Genomic DNA, 23,639 nt, shown 5'->3' with positions numbered 1-23,639 from the left:
AGGCGGTCCAAGGCAGACCAGAGTGAGGGGACAAACAAAAGGGCCTTCAGCATCTCCTCTGCTTCTATACCAGCCACTTCTGCTCTAAGCAGAGTTCAGGTGTTTCCCTGAGATACGACTCAAGGATCTTTATTCTTACAGAAACCGTGGGGCTTGGGAGAAGCAAATTATTCTTTCCTTTAAGAGGCGGGAGGTATTGGAACATACAGAAAACACTGTGGCCATACGAAGCAGAAAGGATCATGTAAGGGCACCCCCCCCCCCCCCCCCCCCCCCGCGCCGTTGGGCCCCCTCCCGCCTCACCACATCAGCGCGCGCATGACACCGCCTCCCACAACTCCACGGGCACGGCTGAATCAGAGCGCTGTTTCTCAGAACAAATATTTTTAGAATTTAAAAGTGCCATTGTCACAGGAGGTTTTAGGAACACGTGCTTAGGATGGATGAAGTTAAGCAAGGATACACTTGGGCCTTCAGGCCTTAAGCTCCCCGGGGCTGGTCCTAGAGAACCATAGGGCAGCTTTTTAACAGGTGTCCTGACAAGACGGAGGCTTGGCAAAGCTCCTTCCGCGTATGAGCAGAAGAGCCAGTCTGGGCCTGGGCTTACGGTCTGGGGACCCAGTAAACCCCATTTATTTCCCCACCAGGGGACCGCTGTAGCATAACCTAGCCTTAAGGAGCTTCTGATTCCCATGAGGTGAGGTGGGTGGGAGGGAGGGTAAGGGGCTGACGGGAAACAAGGAAGGCTGGATCCCTACCTCACTCCAGACATCAAAATAATTCCATGGATCAAAACTTTAAAGATAAAAACTGAATACATGAAGTAAAAACAAAGTAGAATCGGGGCGCCTGGGTGGCTCAGTCAGTTAGGCATCCAACGCTTGATTTCAGCTCAGATCATGAGATTGAGCACTGCCTCAGGCTCCACGCTGAGCTGAGAGTCGGCTTGAGATTCTTTCTCTCCCTCTTCCCCTCCCCCACCACCTTGCGCATGTGCACACACTCTCAAAAAAAATTTTTTTTTTAAAATAAAATAGAATAGGGGTGCCTGGGTGGCTCAGTTGGTTAAGTGACTGCCTTCGGCTCAGGTCATGATCCTGGAGTCCCAGGATCAGAGTCCTGAGTCGGGCTCCCTGCTCAGCGGGGAGTCTGCTTCTCCCTCTGACTCTCCCCCTCTCATGCTCTCTCTCTCTCTCTCTCTCATTCTCCCTCTCTCAAATAAATAAATAAAATCTCTAAAAAAAAATTAAAAAAATTAAAAAGTAGAATAGTTCCAGTCTTGGGTAGGAAAGCCTTTCTAAGCATCACACCAAAAGCCAAAGCCATAACGGAAAAGATGGATGAGTTAGCTATAAGAGAATTATAAATCCGTTGTCATAAACAAAGTTAAAAACAAATGACAAGCTGAAACAGTATTTGTAATGTATGTCCAAAAATGTAACATTTCTAGTTTTTATAAATCAATGAGAATTAATACATACATAGAAACTATGATAAAGAATGTGGGCAGGCAATTAATGAACAAAGAACTCCAATAAATGTAATTGAAGAAGTTCAACTATATTTTTATTTATTTGTTTATTTATTATTTTTAAGTTTATTTATTATTTTTAAGGTTCGAACTCACAACCCTGAGATCAAGGGTCACACGCTGTACCGACTGAGCCAGCCAGGTGCCCCAAGTTCAAGTGTATTTTAATTCAAAAGAGCAATCCTAATCTTGTTAGCCTTTCACATAAGATTTGAGAAATCCGTTAACACCCAGTATCAAAAGGGTAGTTGGACTCGGACGCAATCCTGATGGGACAGTAAATGAAACAACTCTTCTGGAAAGGAATTTGGCAGTTGTATGGGAAATTTTAAGATTAGCACCCTTTTGATAAAATAGTTTCCACTCTGGGGCACCTGGGAGGCTCAGTCTGTTAAGTGTCCGACTCTTAATTTCATTCAGCTCAGGTCATGATCTCGGGGTTGTGGGATCGAGCCCTGCACTGGGCTCTGTGCTCAGCGGGGTGTCTGCTGGAGATTCTCTTTCTCCTTCTGCCCCTCCCCCTGGCTCGTGTGCTTGCGAGGACGTGCCCTCTCTCTCTCTCAAATAAATAAATAAATCTTTAAAAAAATTAGTTTCCACTTACCAGATTTCTGTAAGGGGCAGAGAGTAAATATTCTAGGCTTTGTGGGCCATAAAATTCTGTGGCAGCCATTCAACTCTGCCATTGTGATGTGAAAGAACCACAGACAAGAGGTGAGCAAATGGGGATGAATATGTTCTAATAAAACTTTATTTACAAAAACAGCCTGCTAGATTTGGCCCATAGGCACTGTAGTCTGCCAACCTCAGACTTACTCTAAAGCAGTGATTGCTGCTGTGGGGAACTGTTTAGCTACAAGAATGATGATTACATTGCATTTGTTAAACCCCCAAATTCGGTTAATATATGTATATATATGCCCAACAATAAATAACTGGTAAATAAATTTGGTTGTCTTTGTGTAATGAAATATATGTAGCTATTTAAATTTATGCAGAAAAGTAATATAGTTATGTTGTTATATAGGATAAGGTTGAGAAATAGTATGTAAGTGAGCTATTAGAACTAATAAGGGTAAGGTTTAGTAAGGTTGTCATGACAAGATCCACACCAAAAACCAAAAGCTGTCCTAAACACTAGCCATAACCAACTGGGAAATATCATGGCACAAAGATTCTACACATAACAGGAATAGAGACTCTAAAATATAGTCACCCTATGAAGAAAAATGTGCAGAACCTATTTGAGAAGATCATAAAGTTTTTCTGAAGGGCCTAAAAGAAAGCCAGAATAAATACAGAGATACACTAAGTTCCTGAATGAGAGAATTCCATATTATAAAGAAGCCAGTTCCCTTCAATTGATGAACACATTCCAAACAAAATCTCTAGCAGGGTTTTTAACAGATTTTGACAAAAAAGAGTATTCTGGAAGAGAAAATATGTAAGCATAACAAAAATCGTTTTTAAATAAAGAAGGATGGAGATTGTCTCTAGCAGATATCAAACTATAAAGCAAGAGTAGATGAGACTGGTTTTGGCTCAGAAATAAGACAAATAGGGCGCCTGGGTGGTTCAGTTGGTTAGGCGACTGCCTTCGGCTGGGGTCATGATCCTGGAGTCCCTGGATCGAGTCCCTCATCGGGCTCCCTGCTCGGTGGCGAGTCTGCTTCTCCCTCTGACCCTCCCCCATCTCATGTGCTCTCTCTCAAATAAATAAATAAAATCTTAAAAAAAAAAAAAAGAAATAAGACAAATAGATCAATAGAACAGACCAGAGTCCAGAAAGAAACCGTGATCATAAGGAAATTTAGCATATGAGAAAGGGGTGAAATTCCAAATGAGTGGGGAAAGTGGGATTATCCAACAGTAGGCGCTTGGACAGCTGGAAACATTTGGAAAATAATAATGCCAGATGAATATATCCTTACCAAAACCAAAAATAAGTTGCAGGTGATCAAAGAGTTATAAGCATAACATGTTTTGTCTAAAAGTATTGGAAAAAAAAATATAGGGGGATATGTTTATAGCCTTGAGATAAAGAAGCATAAAATGTAAATGGCATAAAAGGACAGGTAAGGATTACTTAAGAATTTTAAAATTCTGTACAATAAAAGACACCAAAAACAAGACTAAAATACAAGCAAAATACATAAAGATTGACAGAATGTATATAGATGTCTTATAAATCAATAAGGAAAAGACAACCTACCCAAAGGAAAATGAGCAAAGACTGTGAACAGGTAATTCCCCAAAGAAGAAATCCAAAGGGCCAGTGATGGGCATGCTCACATACTGTTAGAGGATACATCCGTACCGCCTTTTGAGAAGAAAAATTTGGACACATCTATTAAAAAAAAAGTCTGCATACCCTTTGATACAGCATTTTTAGATTTCTAATCCTAGAAATACTTAGAGAAACACTCTATGCAGAGTGAATAAGGATGTGCTGGTTGTGGAGACAAGGTCAGCTCGAGCGAGCCCTGCCACCATGGGGTGAAAATGGTGTCACTGGGGAGGGAACTTGGAGCCATGGTGGAGGCTAAGGTTAAGGCCTGGGGGCTCAAGGAAGCTCAGTGCAGGTCCTCCTCCAGGCTGGGGCAGAGGGAACCAGGGGAGGCTTCCTAGAGGAGGTGTGAGTCTTAGTGATAAGCAGAAATTAGCCCAGGGACAGTGGGTGGGAGGATATTCCAGGAGAAAGACAAAACTTGTGCAAAGTCTGGGAGGCAAGAGAGAACTTGGCCTTTTCATACAATGAAGAACAGCTGGGTGTCGCCCATCTCGGGGTGGTGAGAGGTGAGGCTGGAGAAGTGGGGGGGAGCTGTTTTTATCCCACTGGTGATGGGTCACAAAAGGGAGAGCCAGAGCAGCTCCTTAGGAAGATGCTAGGCCCTGGGCTAAGGGTCTAGAGAGGGGAGGGCTGTAGGCAGCAGTGGGGGGAGGGCAAGGGGGTGAGTGGGGATCAGGGGACTCGAAGCTGGCTGGCTGTGGGGGCGTCAAGAATGACTTCCTCGCTTGGGGGCAGACTGGCTGGTGACATCACTGGCTGACATGGTAGTCTTCATAGGAGGAGCAGACTGCTTGAGGCCCTGGTCGTTGTGTGGGGTTCCCCACGAACCGGCCCATGAGGGAGAATGACCAAGGGCCCGGGCTCTCACAGCTTTCACTTCACCACCCCCTTGCCTCTCAGGCCTAAGGTGGGGGGGCTCTCCACCTGCCTACGCCCTCTCCCCATCCAGACCCCTACACTATAGAGACTGAGGTCTGCAAAAAAGGGAGGACAAGGGGGAGCCCATTGAGCAGGCCTGCCTTGGGAGGGACTCCCAGGGCGCCTCCTAAGACCCCAGCCAAGGGACACCTATCCATGGACGCCAGGGACACCCAGCATCCCCTTCGACCACATTCAAATCCCCCTACACCAGGGACCTTGCTTGGCAGTTGGGTTTACCAAGTCCTCAGCAACGCTTTCTGGTGCCACAGGCTCTGAGGACACTTGCAGGGTGACATCCAGTAAGTTCTAGAAATGATATAGCACAGGGGACACGCACCCAGGAGGGACTCACGTGGGCCCACAAGTTCGAAGAGCAGGCTGAGAGGCGCGGGCGGGAGGTTGAGGCACAGGGTGCCTATGGCAACCCCGCCCTAAAGCAGTTCAGCATTTTAACTAGGACCCTCATCAGGTGGTGAGGTCAGAGGTCCCCACCCCAGGCTGAGGGGAGGAGGGGAGCTCCTGCTTTCCTATCAATGTGTCCCCCCAACAGGGTCCCCAAACCACCCTTGGCATTTTTGTCTCCGGCAGCACTTTGGAAGCCTGAGGGATCCAGGTTCTGGTTGGTCTCAAGCTGACCCCTAGGGGACAGCTGGGACACCGCAGGGTGCTGAGGACCCGGTCTTTAGGATTAAGACCTGCCCAAACTGGCCCCCTCAGCTCCTCCAAACTGAGGAGCTGTGGGCGTTTAGCCAAATGGAGCCCAGAGCTCCATATTCCAGGGGGCTGAGCCAGGAAGGGGATTCATCCCCATCATGGAGGCCTGGGGTCCTGCAGGAGCCCACAGGCCCAACCGGCTGGCTTTTGACCTGTGCCCCCACCACCTCCCAGCACTTGGGAGCTCATCGTAAGGAACAGAGCCCAGGTCAACCGAGCTGCCCGGTTGGAATGCCCCAGAACAAGGCTGCCCAGTGCATCTGGTGATCAGTTGCCACCTCCCCGGGCTCTGGCCAGTGGAACCACCTGAAAGAGCCAGACCTACGTAGACGGCATGAAGAGCTCACCCCAGAGGGGCTTAAACAAAGGGAAATGAAGACACATATGCAGGCAAGGTCCTGAGACAGAGAAAATGAGGGGTACCAGGGTGGCTGAGGTTGGACTGGCATGTTCTTCCTGCTTTTCTCAAACCTCCAGGTTCTGTATTCTGGAAAACAGCATTGTTCTAAAAGCAAAGCATCCTCCTGGAGCCCAAGGCTTCTGGGTCTATTTCTTACCCGTTTCTTCCAGAAGCATGGATGGCCACACGTGGGGGCCAAGAGAGTGGCCTGTAGCTACAGGAAGAGGATCTGCCCTGACAATGCTGGGGGGAGGCTGGCCTGGCTCCACTCTGCCCTCCAGCTCCTCACGGAGGCCTTTGTTTTGACAGACTTTTGAAACACCAGTTTCCAAGGGTAAAGCGGAGTAAGCACCACGTTCTCATCCTAACCACTATGACTCAGCGCGGGGAGGAAGGGATGTCTCATGTATTAGCTGATTAGAACATTAGTATTTTCTCACTGATTTCCACAGGGCCCCTAGATAGGCATGGCAGCTGAGGAAACTGAGGCCCAGACGAGTTGACTGCAGCTTATCCGGTTTGCTTGCCTAGTCAGTGGCCCCGGTGGGGTATGGACCCAGTCCTGAGTGACCCCACAGCCTTTCTGCTCAGCAATCCACAAGGGGCCCACTCCAAAAACCTGGGGACACTCATTTGTTTGTCCCACACAGGGAGTCTTCTGCCCTGATCCTGGCCCCTGTCCCATTAGTTGGGCCCAAATATATATTCACCCCACATCCACTGGGCCTGTCGAGGCAGGTCTGGAGCCTAGCTCTCTTCACTCATCCCTGGGGGCCCTCGTTTTGGGCACAGCACCCTGGGGGCCAGCCGCTGGCCTCTGTGTTGGAGGCCCTGGCTCTGGCCTCTGCTGGCTTCTCCAGCACCATTTTGCTGGCCCGCCTCAGCATTCAGGTCCTCCATGAGGACTCCCGCTCAGCCAGGGCCAACTCTGACCCTACCACCCAGCCAAAGTGACCTCGGGGGTCCTGGACCTCCTTCAGCTATAGAAAATACTTATGTTTGGAGGGTCCAGATGAGGCACCAACCAGAGGTGGAGAAAAGATTTTTTTTGAGCTGGCCTGGATGAGAAACCAAGAAAATCCTCCTCCAGCTCTGGGGTGTCTCGACCAGAAGGGTCCTCCGTTGACTGTCAAGATGCACATCTTAAACTGTGTCTCTCTTAGGATGTAGCCCCGTGTGTTTGCAAAAAGAGTTCACAGTTTTCTAATAAACAAACCATTAGGTGAGCTAAAGGAATACAGAGCCGGGGGGACTGTGGTGTTTGTCCCACCTCCTGGCACAGAGCTCCTAAGGCCCTCGAAATGTCCTGAGTAATGGGAGTGTCTTTGGTCACGCCTAAGGAGCCCTTTCCCAACACACCTGAGTTCCTACTGAAGAGGTGACACAGGTGGGGCCCCTAGAGAGCCTCAGGATGGGTCTGGCCACCAGAAATCCTGAGTGTAATTAGAAGGTGGGAATGTTCAACTCGCCCACAACCCCACGTCGGGGAGGCAAGAGGAGCTGCATATGGGGTTATCGAAGGTTGGAGAGCGCCTGGTTGGTGAGCACGCTGATGTGCTGGGAAGGTGGCGGGTCTGGAGAGGGCATGGGATCTCTGCACCTCCCACCCCCATGCTTTGCCCTTTGCATCTTTCCCAGTTGGCTGTTCCTGAGTCGTGTCCTTTGTAACCAACTGATTATCGCAAACACAGCGTGTTCCTTCCTGAGTTCTGCGAGTTGTTCCAGTGAATTTTTGAACCTGAGTGGGGGGGTTGTGGGAATCCCCACATTTGTGTTTAGCCAGCACAAGGGCAGGCAGCCTGGGCTCCCCATCTGTGGCTGCCCCTAAGTGGGGTGGTTGTGGGGGATGAGTCCTTGACCCTGGGGTCTGCGCTAACTCTGGAACTGAACTGAAGGAATTCCTAGGCACGGGGCTGGTGCTGGAGAATTGGCAGATGGAGGAATTGGTGGGGGTCGTTGTTTGGGAAAATCCACCCAGGGGTCTGTTGGCTCCGTGGGTTGTGGCACAGGAGAAAAGAGAAAAATTGCAGTTCTGCCTGCCATTGACCTCAAATCTGTCACTTTCCCTGTTTGGGACTCAGTTTCTCCTTGGAACCCGAGGGTGGGGAGTAAAGGTGCTCTGTGAGGACCCCCCAGTCGCTACGCTCTTTGCTGTGGCTTCCCAAGGGGCTTTGTTGCTCAGATTCCAAAAGCTATTTCTTGACTTTGAAGCTAACCAGTCCTCAAAAGGGAAGGCCCTGCGGCCTCCCAGACACCAACGAGGTAGAGCAAAGGCAAGAAGATCAGAAAGGGCAAGGCGGGGCCTCCGGAGGCTCCTCTATCTCTTCCCCGCGAGGAGCTGCCGTGGGCCTCGGCCTTCTTACCTGCTCCACACAGTCTGGGATCTCGGGCGTGCAGGGCAGAGTCCCCGCGCTCTCCACAGACAACACATCCTTCAACAGCTCCTCACACCCTGCGGACAGACAGACAGTGCAGGCTCAGAACCTCAGCAGCTCTGCTTCTGATTCCCGGGCCTTGGGTAGGAAGGGCTGGGGGGGAGGCACAGGGCCCAAGTCTCCAAGAGACCAGTTGACCCTTCCAAGGCAGAGATGGAGTACCCGGCTATGGAGGAGCTGGGCCAGGACTCTGCGGATGGAACTGAGACAGGTCCTTGCCCTCCAGGCATTCTCCCAAGGGGACTAACTCCAACAGAGAGCTCACGAAAGAGAGACCCCCAAATGCAGAGGGCAGGTCAGGGGGCAAAGAGAATCAAGGAGGCCTTCCTGGAGGAAGGGATATAAGACAATACTCCCTGCCTGGTTCACAGAGACTCCAAATGCACTGGGGCCCTCAACAGCCCTGCAAACTCCAGGACACCTAGGATAGGGTCACCCTCAGGATGGCTCTACCTCCTGCTGACTCGGTTACACAGGTGGCCTCCCTCCACAGTTCCTGAGCAAATGCCCCCATAGCTTTTCAGACAAAGGAGGTCAAACCTGCAAAGCGCCTGGCATAGGCACGTGACAGGTGCATTTGAAGGTGGTCCTCCAGCCAACTCTATTCGGAAGGCTTCACGGGGGCCATGTGCAGCCCCTCCCAACCTCTTAGCTCGCTTCCCATCAACCCTCACTTCCAAGGAAGTCATTCCTGCTTCCTTCCCACCCTCCCAGAACCCAAGCTACCCCACAGAGAACGGTTCATCCCAACAGGAAAACATGGCTTTCTTCCCAGATGGCAGGAAAGCTTCGCTGGACTGCGTCCTCTTCAGAGCCCGCAGGGAGGCCTTGGCACGGCCACCTGGCTGGCGACCTCAGCCACTTTCTCCAGACAAGCAGTTTAGTAGCAAGAGTGGCCATGAGTGGCCTCTGATGCCTGGGGGTCTCGCACAACGGCCTCTGAATTGGGGAAAATAGGGGGACTGTATGTTGCCCCTTCAAGGGGGAGATCTGGGGAGAGAGGAAGGGACTGCGGAGTCCCAGGGAAGAGAGAGGGGAGGAAATAAAGGGAACGGAAGAGAAGGAGGAGGATTGGTGTCCAGCTCTGCCCACAGTTTGTCCACAGCCGTGCTGGTTTTAAACCTGCGATTCCCGGGTCCTGGGAAACTGCTTGGGAGCTTGGTCATCCTGGAGGGAGGTGACCCGGAAGAGGACGCCAGAAGGAGAAAAGAAAGCAATTGGGAGCCTTTCTCAGTGGGACAGACGACGGGAAGGGTGGAAATGACCGTCCCACGGGTGTGGGACTCCACGGCAGAGGTTCAGAGACCCTTCCATGGCCCCCCGCGTGGCTGGGGCAGCTGCGGGAGCCCCGGACCCTTCTCCTCAGCCCTGCCAGGAGGAACCCCAGCTGAAACCCAAGTCAGGCCAGCCTCTGTAGCTGGACAGGATCCTGAGAGACCCCTTCCCACGAAGCTCTCACCTTTCATGGCGAACACCCCTCGGCAAAAATCCTTGAAGTTGATCCTCCCAAGGTCGTTGGGATCCAGATATTTCACAAGTTTTTCCACCTGTGGGAAAGAAGGAGGGACAGGTGTGAGGTCCCCCAGAGATGCCCAGGGGGTTCACAGAGCTGGGGTGAGGTTGGCTGGGGAGGGACACCAGCAGTCCGCTCCTAGGCCCCCACCCTGCACCCTGGGATCAGCACCAAGCCCCAGACAGCGGCGGGGGTCACTCGATTCTGCTGAGGTCCACAGACAGCATGGGGAGCCTCCTGACAAAGATGGGCTCACTTAAAGTCAATGCTCTGATTTTTTAACCCAGTGGTTTCTTTACTACAAAAATAATAAGCACTCATCACAGAGACTCCAGAAAAGGGAATCAAACCCTGCTGTTTCCCACTTAGTGGCTTCTGTCCTACGAAAATAATACAAGCTCCTGGGGAAAATCCAGAAAAGAGAATGACTCAAACCCCGCTGTTTCCCACTTTGCTTTAAAACACATAGTTTTAACCACTTTTTTTTTTTTTTTTGGTAGTTCTGAGAGACCCTTGGTCAAATTCCCCTCTGTCTACAAGGAGGAAATAATTATGTCACATTTGTATACATTCTTTAAAAATTTAAAATAACAAATCAAATACGACTTAAGGCAAAACCAATTATGGTCAAGACAATGGCGACATTGGCAGAACTTTGTAGGGGGTGGGGGGACGCCAAGGGCGTTTCTATCGATCCATCCGGGTGCTGGCTGCACAGTGAAGCCCACGGAGCTGTCTGCTTGTGGCTGATGCACTTTTCTGTTCTATGTGTACTTTATACTTCAATTAAAAATGTTAAAAAAAATAAAGTTTGTTAGTAAGATTTTTTAGCCCAAAGGAGTCAGCTATTCTTGATGGTTGGAATGTTCTCCCCCGCTTAACCGTTTATCAAAAATCTTTCCACACTGCCCAGCGGTACCACCCATATTTTTAGCAGTTGTAAGACCCACTGCCCAGCGGATACACCTTCATTTACCTAACCACCCAGAATAGTTGGGCAATTTTGGTTTTCCCCACTTTTTGTCATCATAATTGATTTGGGGGGGGGGGTTCTACAGCCGTGTGGATGACCGGTCGCCCCCTTGGCCGCTCAGATCCTTGACTTTCTCATTGGTTTCTCCCACATCCACCCCCGCTGCCCCAAGGAATCACCCTTCCCAGGTTCCCCCAGGACCACTCACTCAAATGGCCCACTCCCTGGCCGCATCCTCCCTCCCTTCCTTCCCGCCCACCGTGCGGTTCTTCAGCATCACCAGGACTGCTCCCTCTCACGCACATTCAGTCCGTACCCAAATACCACGTCCTCAAGCCACCTTCTTTCCACATCGCGCCTGGGATTCCGCCGGTCACAGACATCATCATCTCCCTTCCTGGCTGCTGAGGTCTCCTGATTCATCTACCTACCCTCTCCTACTTTCAGCCCCCCCCCGGACTCATTCTCCACTCCAACTGGATCATGTCACTGCCTGCCCTGTTTAAAACCTTCCAATGACTCTCCACTACCCTTAGGATAAAATCGAAACCAGTAATGTGGCCTACAAGGCCCTATATGATCTGGCCCCTCCAGCCCCATCCCCTTCTTTTTCTGTCCCTCACCGTATTCCAGCCACACTGGCCTTCAGTCAACTCCTCAAGCAAAATAATCTCTGTTCTGCCTCAGGGCCTTTGCACATGCTGTACTCGATTTCAAATACTCGTCCTCTCCCCACCCCCATTCATCACCTGACTTTGATTCATCCTTCAGGTCGCTGTTTATACCTATATTAAACATTTCTCCCTGAGACAAGCCTGTCCTAGCCACTCCCATCTAATTAGGGTCCACCCTGCTATTACCCTGTCTTGTAGCACCCTATACTTTTCCTTCAAACCATCTGCTGCATTTTGTAATTATATTTGACTTGATAATTGTATTAATTTGTATCTTCCCCTCTAGAAAGTAAGCTCCCTGGGGGCAAGGATTCTGTCTGTTCTTTTTAAGATTTTATTTATTTGAGAGAGAGAGCAAGCGAGAGAGTGTGAGTGGGGGGGAGGGGCAGAGGCAGAGGGAGAAGCAGACTCCCCACTGAGCAGGGAACCTGACCCAGGGCTGGATCCCAGAACCCTGGGATCATGACCTTAGCTGAAGGCAGACGCCTAACCAATTGAGCCACCCAGGCGCCCCAAGGATTATGTCTGTTTTGATCACCACTGTATACATAGCGCCCACCATGACTGGCACATACTAGAAGCTTCACAAATATTTGTTGAATAACTGAATATGAATGGTTCTACAAATCCTCTAAATTTTAAAGGCTTTTGATAACAGTTGCCAAATTGTTCTCTGTAAAGATGTCTTAATTTAGTCTTCAACCAGAGCCACTGACTTCAAACTTGTGAGCTCTGGGTATATTTTCCTAGTTTTTGGCAATGGCCAATTTTGTAAGAACTATCTTTTCTAAGGAACTGGTGTCCCTCCCCTCCCCGCCCCCACCGCCCATAGTTCCAGCAGCTGAAAGTCAGCTTCTCGATATTTCTTCCAGAAGCCCGCTTCTAAATCCACCTGTAACTTAGTGGCAGCCCCTCTCCCCCACAGCACACGCGCAAGCATCCGATCCCTCAGTGGGCGCCGCCTGTATGCCGGGCACTCTGCTGGGGGCCGACGGCTGACCACCCGCGTGGTCCCACAGACACACACGCGCACACGTGCGCATGCACTGTCACACGCTCGTCGTCTGCCACCTGCCCTCTCCTTGCAGGGATCCCCATCGCAGGACGAGGACGAGCTCTTTCTCAGACTCCTTTGGGGCTGGGTTGCAGGTGGTGGATGTTGCGGCACCGTGGAAACTGTAGGGCGCGGCCCGCAGGCTGCTCTTCCCGTCGGTATTGTTAACGCTGCCCTGGCGGACGCCCTCTCGCCCACCGCACCCCCCACAGTCTCCGAAGCCCAGGCCGTGCTGGGGACTCATCTGCTCCTTAGGCACCGTGTCTCCTGTATGCCCACAGGACATGTTTCCAGTGGTGGCAGCTGCAGCGGGGTCTGAAGCCCTGGTCACCGCCCGTGGCCTGGCATGATGGGCACGTGCCCAGCAGTGAGCAAGAAGAGACGCCACACAAGCGTCTCTCCTCCCTCCCTGAACCCGGTGGCCCTACATCTGGACCTCCATCCCCGCTGACACTGCCTTTTCCACGCGGGTGGGAGTCTGGGGCTGACGGGTGGGCGGAGCCTGTACACGGGCTCTCCGTGATCCCCTGAACCTGGTACCCCCCGAGGACCTTGGGATTCCAGAGAAGGAAGAAGGTGGCTTTCTGCCAGCTCCCATCGCGGCCAGAGCCCCCTCAGCACCGCAGCGGCCCCCTGCCCCCGCAGTCAAGACAGCCTACCACGACCAGGCAACGACGTGGCTTCTCTGAATAGCCAGTCCCAGGAGCCACCTGAAGCCCGCCCACCACCCCAGCCAGAGTCCCAGCCCCTCTCCCCCTGCCCTCTCGCCACTGGCACCGTGGGGACTATGTGAACACGTGGACGGTAGTCCCAGCCTCCCGGCACTCCCCCGTACAGTCCTCTCCAAGGTTGGGGGCTATGCCTTAATTAGCTCTGAGACAGTCAAGGGTGGAGTCACCAGGGACTGTTGAGCCCCCGATGTGGAGCCCCAGCCTCAGGCCACCTGAGAGGCAGCAGGCTGGGCACTCGGATTGGGTAATCCATGGCGTCCGTCACCCCCTGGGGCGGGAGACCCTGGTGGGGTCAGGCTGTCCAGCACTGCCCCCCCCCCCCCAGGGAAGGCTGGCCTGGGGCAGAGGTGCAGGGGTGTTTGATGACAGGCAGATAGTCGAGGTCCTGAGGGCCACTGCGAAGGCCCCCAACACCCCTGACCATGGCTTAGGCGACTCCCACGGGGCTCAGAGTGTGTGTGGAGAGATCCCAGAGTGTGTGGGGAAGGCCATATAAACAGTCCTTTAGAAGGCACACGGGAGCACTGTAAAGTTACCATAATAAAAATACCAATTATGTGAATAAACACCATCACTGTAGGCTCAGGAACTCTCTAAATAAACAATAGCAAAGCTTATGTGGAGAGGTATTCATAACTCCTGCTGGGTTCACAGAGGGCTTGGCAGAATCTACAGCATGGCGCTAAACTCTGGCCATACTCAATCTCATCTCCAGTCCTCCCGACAACTCTAACAGTAGCTACAATCATAGCCTCCCATTCTACAGCTGAAGAGACTTAGGCTCGTGGAGGTTGGACGTTTAGACAGTCACTGCGGCAGTGACTCTTCCTTGAACCCAGGTCCCGCTGGCCCCAGAGGATCCGCTTCTGCAGTCTCCGGCTCTCCCTGGGCTTACTGCTGAGGCATCTTCTCAATCCCCTACCCTCTACGTATCAGAGCATCTTTACCTGCTGTGGCTGGGGACCCCTCACCTTGATCACCAAGCGTCTCAATCTTCCTGGACACCAGATCAGCTTTTGCCAATGCACCCCAGAGGTGCATTCAGCGGACCCAGCCCTTCATTCTATAGACAGGGAAGCCAAGTCCCAGGCAGGGGAAGGACTTGCTCAAGGTCCCACGGCAAGTACAGCAACTAGCCCCCCACATGTGGTCTTCATGGTGAGGCGAGGCCGCGGCCCCCCACCCCCCCATGCGCTGTGCCCACCACCCACTGCTGGGCTGCCTGGGGGGCCCTCCGCTAGGTGCCCGGCTGGAGGAGACGGGCATCCTGGGCCTGTCGGGACCCTGCAGGAGCGGCGCTGTCACTGAACCACACACAGCCGGGGCCTCGGAGCCAGCTGCCAGGGAAACAACCAGTAAAATAGTGATCTTTCCATTTTGGGGCCACTCAATGACCAGGCTTTCCCTTCTATTTCTGTTGCCTTTCTCTCTGGGCTGATTCTCACGCCCCACCCCCCCGCCTCCCGCTCATTCCCCCTGGGTCACATCTCTCTGAGCACAGACCAGGCGGTGTTTAGAGCCTCCCCGCCACTGCTGTCTGATGGATCACCAGCCAGATGCTCCCTGAGCTGGGGCCCAGCCACCCACGCCTCCCTCATTGCCAGATCTGCCAGCCACACCGGCTCAAGCAAGCCATTTGCCTCTCAGAGGCCTCAGCGGCCTCATCTGAACAAGGGAAATAAGCTGCAGTTGGCAGGTGAGGTGCCTAATAGGTGGTGGCAATTACTGTTCCCAATGAAGCAAATGCTTGGTGACTCTTCCTTTGTGCCAGGCCCGTTCGGAGCCCTCTATTCACATGAATTTATTGAATCCTCACAACCAGATACTATTATTATTCCCATTGTACAGGTGAGAAAACTGAGTCCCTCAGGGTGATGGTCCTGCAGCTAGTGAGAGGCAGATTTGGGATCTGAATACAGGCAGCTTGGCTCCAAAGTTCATGGTCTTTACCAATAATTATTATTATTTCTGCTAATCATTGCTATTATTATTATTATCATCACAAGTTTGGGGGCTTGCTCTGACCAGAGAATGAATAAAAATCAGAGATTTCAACCAAACTGGGTTGGTTTCCTGATTTAAACAAACAAACAAAACCCCCCAAATTGATATGCTTTGAAGTATTTTAACAGGAGTTGGAGTCTCATCATATACTATTCAAAACATCCAGGACACAGGCAAAATTACTTGACATAGAAAAAAAAAACCAGGAAAAACCCAGTAATGCACAAGGGGAAAGACAGTCAACAAATATCAACCCTGAAGATGACCCAGATGCTATCATTAGAGGACAAAGACTATTTTTAAAAAATATTTATTTATTTATTTTAGAGAGAGAGAGCGTGCAAGGTGGGGGGGAGGGGCAGAGGGAGAGAGAATTTCAGATCTCAAACAGACTCCCCTCTGAGCGCAGACCCCTACACAGGCCTCATCCCACAACCCCCATATCATGACCCGAGCAGAAATCAAGAGTTGGAGTCTCAATCAACTGAGTCACCTAGGCGCCCCAGAAGACAAAGTCTTTAAAGCAGTTAACCATGTTCCATGAAGGAAAGGTGAGCACTCTTGAACAAATGGAAATATAGAAATTCTCAGCAGGAAGGTAGAAGCTTTAAAAAGGAACTGAATGGAAAAATATGATAACTGAAGTATTACAAATTCACTGGATAGGACTGATAGCAGAATGGAGATGACAGAAAAAATGGTTAATGACCTTGAAGATGGAATGATAGAAATGATCTAATCTGAACAAGGAAAGTTACCAAAGATTAAGAGAAACATTGCACAAGAGTCGACTCACTAAGAAGATATAACAATCTTAAATGTGCACACACCTAATAACAGACTTAAAAACACACGAAGCAAAAGCTAATAGAACAGAAAGGAGAAACAGACAAATTGACAATTATCATTGGAGACCTTAACACTTTTCTTCAGTGATCGATAAAACTAGTTAGACGGGAAAACAACAAGGATATAAAAGACTTGGACAACACTATTAATCAGCTTAACCTATAAATTGACATTTCCAGAATTCACACTCAGTAATAGAAGAACACACATTCTTTCATGTGTGCACAGAATATTCACCAAGATGGATTATATCCTAGGATAGATTATATCCATTAAACGAAATTTAACAAATTTAAAAGAACTGGAATCATACAAAGTATGTGCTCTGACCATAATGGAATTAAACTAAAAATCAATAACAGAAAGACATCTGAAAACTTCCCGAATGCTTGGAAATTCAACGACATGTCTAAATAATCCATGAGTCAAAGAGGAAGTCTCAAAGGAAATTAAAAATATTTGAAACCAAATGAAATAGAAATACAACATAAAATTCAAACCCAAAGCAAGAAGAAGGAAAGAAATTACGAAGAGCAGAAATTTAAAAATTGAAAACAGAAAAACAGCAGAGAAAAATCAATGAAACAAAAATCTGGTCCTTTGGAAAGATTAAATTGATGCATCTCTAGCCAAACTGGGCAAAAAAAAAAGGGGGGGGAGAAGATACAAATCACAAATATCAGAAATGAAAGCAGATATCACTAGTCCTACAGTGTTAAAAGGTTAATATGTATGGAGGATTTTTAGGGCAGTGAAAATACTCTGTATGGTATTATAATGAGGGACATATGTCATTATATATTTGTGCAAGCCCACAGAATGTCCAACACCAAGAGTGAAGCCTAACGTAAACTATGGACATTGGGTGATTAGGATGTATCAATGTAGGTTCATCCTTGGTTAAAAAAAAAAAAAAGTACCATTCTAGTGAGTGAACTTGATGACAGGGGAGGCTACACATGCGTGGGGGTAGGGAGTATATGAGAAATCCTGTACTTCCCTCACAATTTTGCTGTAAACTTAAAACTGCTTTAAAAGAAGGTCTTTTCGGGACACCTGGGTGGCTCAGTTGTTTAAGTGTCTGCCTTCGGCTCAGGTCATGATCCCAGTGTCCTGGAATCAAGTCCCGCATTGGGCTCCTTGCTCAGTGGGGAGCCTGCTTCTCCCTCTGCCTGACTCTCCCCCTGCTTAGGCTGTCTCGCTTGCTCTCTCTCTGACAAATAAATAAATCTTAAAAAAAAAGAAGGTCTTTTCAAAAAAGGTTAATAAGGGAACACGACAAACATTGCTGTACACATAATTTCTACAACTCCAATGAAATGGCTCAATGCTTTGAAAGACACAAACTATCAAAATTCACATAAGACAAGTGAGATGAATAATGCCATCACTCTTAAAGAAATTAATTTCATAGTGTAAACGGTTCCAAAAAAGAAAACTTCAGGCCCAAATAATTTCATCAAATGTTTAAGAACAATATACATAAATTCTACACAATCTCTTCCAGAAAACAGAAGAGGAAGGAGCACTTCTCAACTCATTTAATGAGGCCAGCATCACCCTGATACTAAAGGCAGACAAAAGCAGGACAGGTTTCCCCCAACCTTCCAAAAGTAGAGCATTCCTGTGATAAGCTGAAATGCTGTAAAGAAGCAGCAATTACCATTAATTTAGGCTGAAAAATTTTTTGAGTATTCCCAGACCTAAAAAATCTCTCTTAGGCTTTTCTGATACCTTGGGATGCATCTTGCAAACGAATGCACAAAATAAATCAAGATAAAGAACAAGTGCTCAAAGACACAGTTCAGAGCCTGGCAGCTGGTGCTGAGATGCTGAGTATGGTTCCTAGGAATGGAGCTTGGCGGGGCCACTCTTGCAGCCTGGGGTGCATGCTGCCTTGGTAACAGTTTGCTGCAAAACAAACTGAATGGGATTTTTGCTTTTTGCCTTTTCTTTCTCTCTTTTTAAGATTTATTTATTTATTTGAGAGAGAGAGAGTATGCATGTGAGCAGGGGGGTGGCAGGGGAGAAGGAGAGAATCTCAGGCAGACTCCCCACTGAGCCTGGAGGCTGCCATGGCGCTCCATCCCAGGACCCTGAGATCATCACCTGAACTGAAACCAGGAGTCGGACACCCAACCGACTGAGCCACCGGGCTCCCCTCCCCTTGCCTTTTCTCTTGAAAATGGAAATCCTCTTTGGATTTCTTTCAGTTAGCAAAAATGGGTACTGACATAGGTCTTTTATAAAAGTGATTATTGTATGTGCAGTTTCAAATAGTGGGGGATACCTGGATAAGAAAAGAACACTATAGACCAATATCCCACATGAACATAGATACAATGATCCTAAACAAAATATTAGGAAACCAATATACGTATATGTATATATATTTATGTATGTATATGTGTGTCTGTATATATATTCATGAATAATACAACACAGCCATCACCATGTGGAGTTTAGCCACCAAGGCTCATTCAACATTTGAAAACCAATTGATGTGATCTGAAGATGACTAAAAAAAAAAAACTTCCACAGTTTAGAGGGAACATACTTCAACATAATAAAAGGCATATATTGAAAAAAAACCCCACAGCTAACATCACACTCAATGGTGAAAAAGTGAGAGCTTTTCTTCTAAGATCAGGAACAAGACAAGGATGCATAATCTCACCAATCTTATTCAACATAGTACTGGAAGTCCTAGCCACAGCAATCAGCTAAGAAAAAGAAATAAAAGGCATCCATATTGGTAAAGAAGTTAAACTGTCACGATTTGCATATGACATGGTATTACACATTAAAAACCCTAAAGACTCCACCAAAGAAACTATTAGAACTAATAAATGAATTCAGTATAGTTGCAGGATACAAAACTAATACCTAGAAATCAGTAGCATTTACACCAGTACACTAATAACAAAGTAACAGGGGCGCCTGGGTGGCTCAGTCAGTTAAGCATCTGCCTTCGGCTCAGGTCATGATCCTGGGGTCCTGGGATGGAGTCCCACATTGGGCTCCCTGCTCAGTGGGGAGCCTGCTTTTCCCTCTCCCTCTGTCCCCCCACCCCGATTCGTGCTCATTCTCTCTCTCCCTCTCAAATAAATAAAATCCTTAAAAAAACAAAACAAACACAAACACACACAAAAAAACCCCGAAGTAGCAGAAAGAGAAATTAAGAAAACAATTCCGTTTATAACTGCACCAAAAAGAATAAGGTAACTAGGAATAAACTTAACCAAGCAGGTGAAAGAAGTATACTCTGAAAACTATAAAACACCGATGAAAGACATTGAAGATGGCACAAACAAATGGAAAGACATTCCATGCTCACAGATTAGAAGAAGTCATATGGTTAAAATGTCCATACTAGTCAATCTAAGGATTCAGTGCAATCCTTATCAAAATACCAACAGCATTTTCACAGAACTAGAACAAATAACACTATGGAACCACAAAAGACTCCAAAAAGCCAAAGCAATTTTGAGAAAGAAGAACAAAGCTGGAGGTATCAGAATCCCAAATTTCAAGATGTACTACAAAACTGTGTATTCACTTAAAAAAAAAAGATTTTATTTATTTATTTGACAGAGAGAGAGAGTGAACAGGAGACTCCCCGCTGAGCAGGGAGCCGGATGTGGGGCTCGATCCCAGGACCCCGGGATCATGACCTGAGCTGAAGGCAGACGCCTAACCAACTATAGCCACCCAGGTACCCCTAAAACTGTATTCAAAACAGTTTGATACTGGCACAAAAAGACCCATATATCAATGGAACAGAATAGAGAGCCCAGAAATAAACCCATTTTTATATGGTCAATTAATCTGACAAAGGAGGCAAGAACATGCAATGAGGAAAAGACTGCCTCTTCATTAAATGTTGGGAAAACTGGACAGCCACATGCAAAATCATGAAACTGATTTCCTTCTTACACCATACACAAAAATAAACTCCAAATGGATTAAATACCTAAATGTGAGACCTGAAACAGTAAAACTCCTAGGAGAAAACACAGGCAGTAATCTCTCTGACATCAGCCTTAGTAATGTTTTTGTAGATGTATTTCCTGAGGCAAAGGAAACAAAAGCAAAAATAAACTTTTGGGGCTACATCAAAATAAAAAGCTTCTGTACAGCAAAGGAAACCATCAACAAAACAAAAAGGCAACCTACTGAATAGGAGCAGGTATTCACAAATGATATATCTGATAAGGGGATAATATCCAAAATATCTAAAGAACTTATACAAGGCAACACCCCAAAACCAAATAATCCAATTAAAATGGGCAGAGGACCTGAATAGACATTTCCCCCCCAAAAGACAGATGGCCAACAAACATGTGAAAAGTCGCTATCATCTGGAATATGCAAATCAATACCACAATGAGATGTCACCTCACACTTTGGCAGGTGTGAGCCATTCTGGCTAAAATAAAAAAGACAGAAATAACAAGCGTTAGTGAGGATGTGGAGAAAAAGGAACGCTTGTGCACTGTAGGAATGTAAATTGGTGCAGCCACTATGGAAAACAGTATGGGGGTTCCTCAAAAAATTAAAAAATAGAATTATCATATGATCCAGTAATTCCACTACTGCATATTTACCCAAAGAAAACAAACACACTGATCTGAGAAGATATATGCACCTTGTGTTTATTGAAGCATTATTTACAGTAGCCCAGATACGGAAGCAACCTAAGTGTCCCCAGCTAGATGAACGGACAAAGAAGATGTGCTATATACACACACAATGGAACGTTACTCAGCCATCAAAAAGAATGAGATCTCGCCATTTGTGACAACACAGATAGACCTAGAGGGTATTATGCTCAGTGAAATCAGTCACACAGAGAAAGACAAAGACTGTATGATTTCCCTTATATGTTGAATCTAAAACACAAAACAAACAAACAAAAAGCATAAATAGACCCATAAATACGGAGAATAATAGTTTCCAGAGGGCATGGAGATAGGGTGTGGGCAAAATGGGTGAAGGGGAGTGGGAGGTACGGGCTGCCAGTTATGGGATGAATTGGTCACGGGGATGAAAGGCACAGCATGGAGAATAGAGTCAATGGTGCTGGAATAGCGTCGTGTGGTGACAGGCGGTAGCCATGCTTGAGGCAGGCACAGCGTCATGTCTAGACTCGTGGAATTACTCTGTTGTCCACCCGAAACTAATGTTACATTGTGCATCAACTATATTTCAAGGGAAAAAAAAACCCCACATAATCATTTCAATAGATACAAAGCAACTGACAAAATTCAACATCCATTCATGATAAAAAACGCTCAGCAAATCGAAATAGAAGAGAATTTCCTTATCCTTCCTTATCCTAGAGAAATAAAAGCATATTCACACAAAGACACTGCATACAAATGTCTGGGACAGCATTGTACAGAATTGCCCAAACCTGGGAACATCCCAAATGTCCTCTGGCAGATGAATGGATAAGCAAACTGTTCTATAATAAAAAGAACTGTTGATGTGTCCACCTGGGTGGGTCTCAAACGCACAATGCTGCGTGGAAGAAGCCAGTCTCCGAAGGTTACAAGCTATGATCGCACTGATGTGGAAAAGGCAAAGCTGTAACACAGGGAACAGACCTGCAGTTACCCGCGCTGTTCTGTCCCCCAATGTGGTGGTGCTTATAGGAGTCTGGGCAAATGCTTTAAAAGGTTAATTTTACTGCGTGGAAAATGGTTCTAACATGCTGAGGTGGCTGCGCTTGATCCTGAGGCTGGGATAGCAGATACTCGGGCAGTAAAGGGGGCAGTACCAACAGCAAGTAGGGCTCACAGCTGAGCACTGCCTAGGTGTCAGGTGCTATGCTGAGCATGGCACAGTCTCCCTGCTCCCCATCCTCCCAGGAGGGCTGGGAGAGAGCTGGCCCACTCCATCAGCCAGCAGAAGAGCCAGAGGCCGCAGCAGGTGAGGGTAGAATCCAACTCCCCCCTGGCTCCCAGCTCCTCCTCTGCCCCACCCCAGGGGGCTCCTGCTCTCCCCTGGGGCCTCAGGGCAACGGGTTCCAGCTGCTTGTTTATCCACTTTCCCAGGCAGCCCGGCTGCCTGACGTCAGGGCACACAATGCCACCCTGTATTCTGGAGCCCCTGCCCCCAGCCCCGAGGGACAAAGGGCGCAGAGGTGGAGGGGAAGGCAGTCACTGGCCTTCTCCATTAATTCTCCAGAGGAGAGGGGAGGGAAGCCAGGCGGGAGCTTCTGCAGAACCAGCTGGAGATGAGTATGAGGGAGGGGTTCCAAAGCGGGTCCTGCCAGTCCCTGCACCCCAGGCCACCTGTGACCTTTGAGGAGCAGTCCCATGGCAGGAAGGGGCGTGTGTTCTAGAAAACATCCCGCAGAGTCAGGAGCTGGGGCGCAGGGTCAGCTTCCCAATTTGTGGCCCCCAGTGCAAAATGGAAATGCTTGTTTAAAAATTATTCCCAATTGCAAGACAGTGACCACAGAGCATCAAACGCTGTGTGACTGCACGGCATGCCAACAAAGTCGGCTCCGCCTGGGCTTGGGCAGCACTCAAGGTGTGACCCTGGGCAAGTCATGCTACCTCTCTGGGCCTCAGTTTCCCCATTATAATGCACTCCAGGGGCGAGCTCGCAGGACTGTTGTGACAATCAAACGAGACTGTGGCTGAGGAAAGGACACTCCCTTTCCTTTCCACTCCATGGGAGTGGAGTGTACTGTAGATTGTAGAGTGCTATGAAGCGATCCGCAAAAGGTGCATAAAGAGAAAGGTGAGGATGAGCCTCGCAGCCCGCAGGGAGGCTGCAGGGGCTGTCTTGCAGCAGGGACTGACGTGATAAAGTAGGGTGGGCTCCCAGCCCCTTTGTGAGTCTCAGGGACAATGTGCTTCCCGGGCCCTCAGTCCAGTCTTGGCTCCACCATCAGTGACCTCCCTGAGGGGTCCTGGGGAGCCTCAGTTTCTACAACTGGAAAATGAAGGTATGAAATGACATTAATATTGAAGGTCTCTTCCACCTCTGGAGCCTGTATGATTGTAATGTTTCCCCAGGGATGTCTGGGAGGGCTTGGGGTTGGGCGGAGGGAAAGAAGAAAAGCAGACAGAGCGATAGATGCGCGCAGGCGGCTGGGAGGCAAGTGTCCCCATCCAACCCGGCTTCACCAAGGACCAGGTAAATACATGGCTTGGGGGCCTTGGAGGGTGGCCCTGGCGAACGACTCAACCTCTCCGAGCCTTTTTACTTGCTCTCTTCTATACAGTCAAGGAAAGATGACAAGGACCAAAGCAGACCCCGTAGGCCGCCGCCCTGCTACCCCTCCCCCCTCCTCCTTCTGTGTGGGGCAGCCCTGAGGTCGTTGAGACGCCCACCTCCTGCTTGACCGGGTGCCCCCGTGACGCCGCAACCCCAGAGCGTGAGCCCTGATTGGACCAAGCCAGTCAGGTGATTGGTTTAGGCAAAAGCATGTTACACATTTCTGGCCAATGAGACATGAGGAAACATCTGCAAGGGGCTTCTGGGAGAGGTTTTCCCTGATGATAGGGTGGGGATGGGGGGACCGTGCTCAGGAT

At 48.7% G+C, this 23,639-nt stretch overlaps 1 protein-coding gene across 1 annotated transcript in view; it reads right to left on the bottom strand.

Annotated features, from left to right (window-relative positions):
• Positions 1-23,639, bottom strand: part of RAB11FIP4 (RAB11 family interacting protein 4) — a 110,250-nt gene that overhangs the window by 64,299 nt on the left and 22,312 nt on the right. Inside the window, exons 2-3 of the mRNA XM_044921644.1 lie at positions 9,751-9,838; positions 8,220-8,308 (exon numbers count right to left, since the gene is read on the bottom strand). Of these exons, the coding sequence (XP_044777579.1) occupies positions 8,220-8,308; positions 9,751-9,838 (177 nt within the window). The remainder of the gene's footprint in view (positions 1-8,219; positions 8,309-9,750; positions 9,839-23,639) is intronic.

This window comes from Neomonachus schauinslandi, chromosome 15, assembly GCF_002201575.2.
Source record: "Neomonachus schauinslandi chromosome 15, ASM220157v2, whole genome shotgun sequence".
Classification (NCBI taxonomy): domain Eukaryota; kingdom Metazoa; phylum Chordata; class Mammalia; order Carnivora; family Phocidae; genus Neomonachus; species Neomonachus schauinslandi.
The sequence above is the reverse complement of the archived record's forward strand: the minus strand, read 5'-3'. Positions and strand labels throughout refer to the sequence as shown.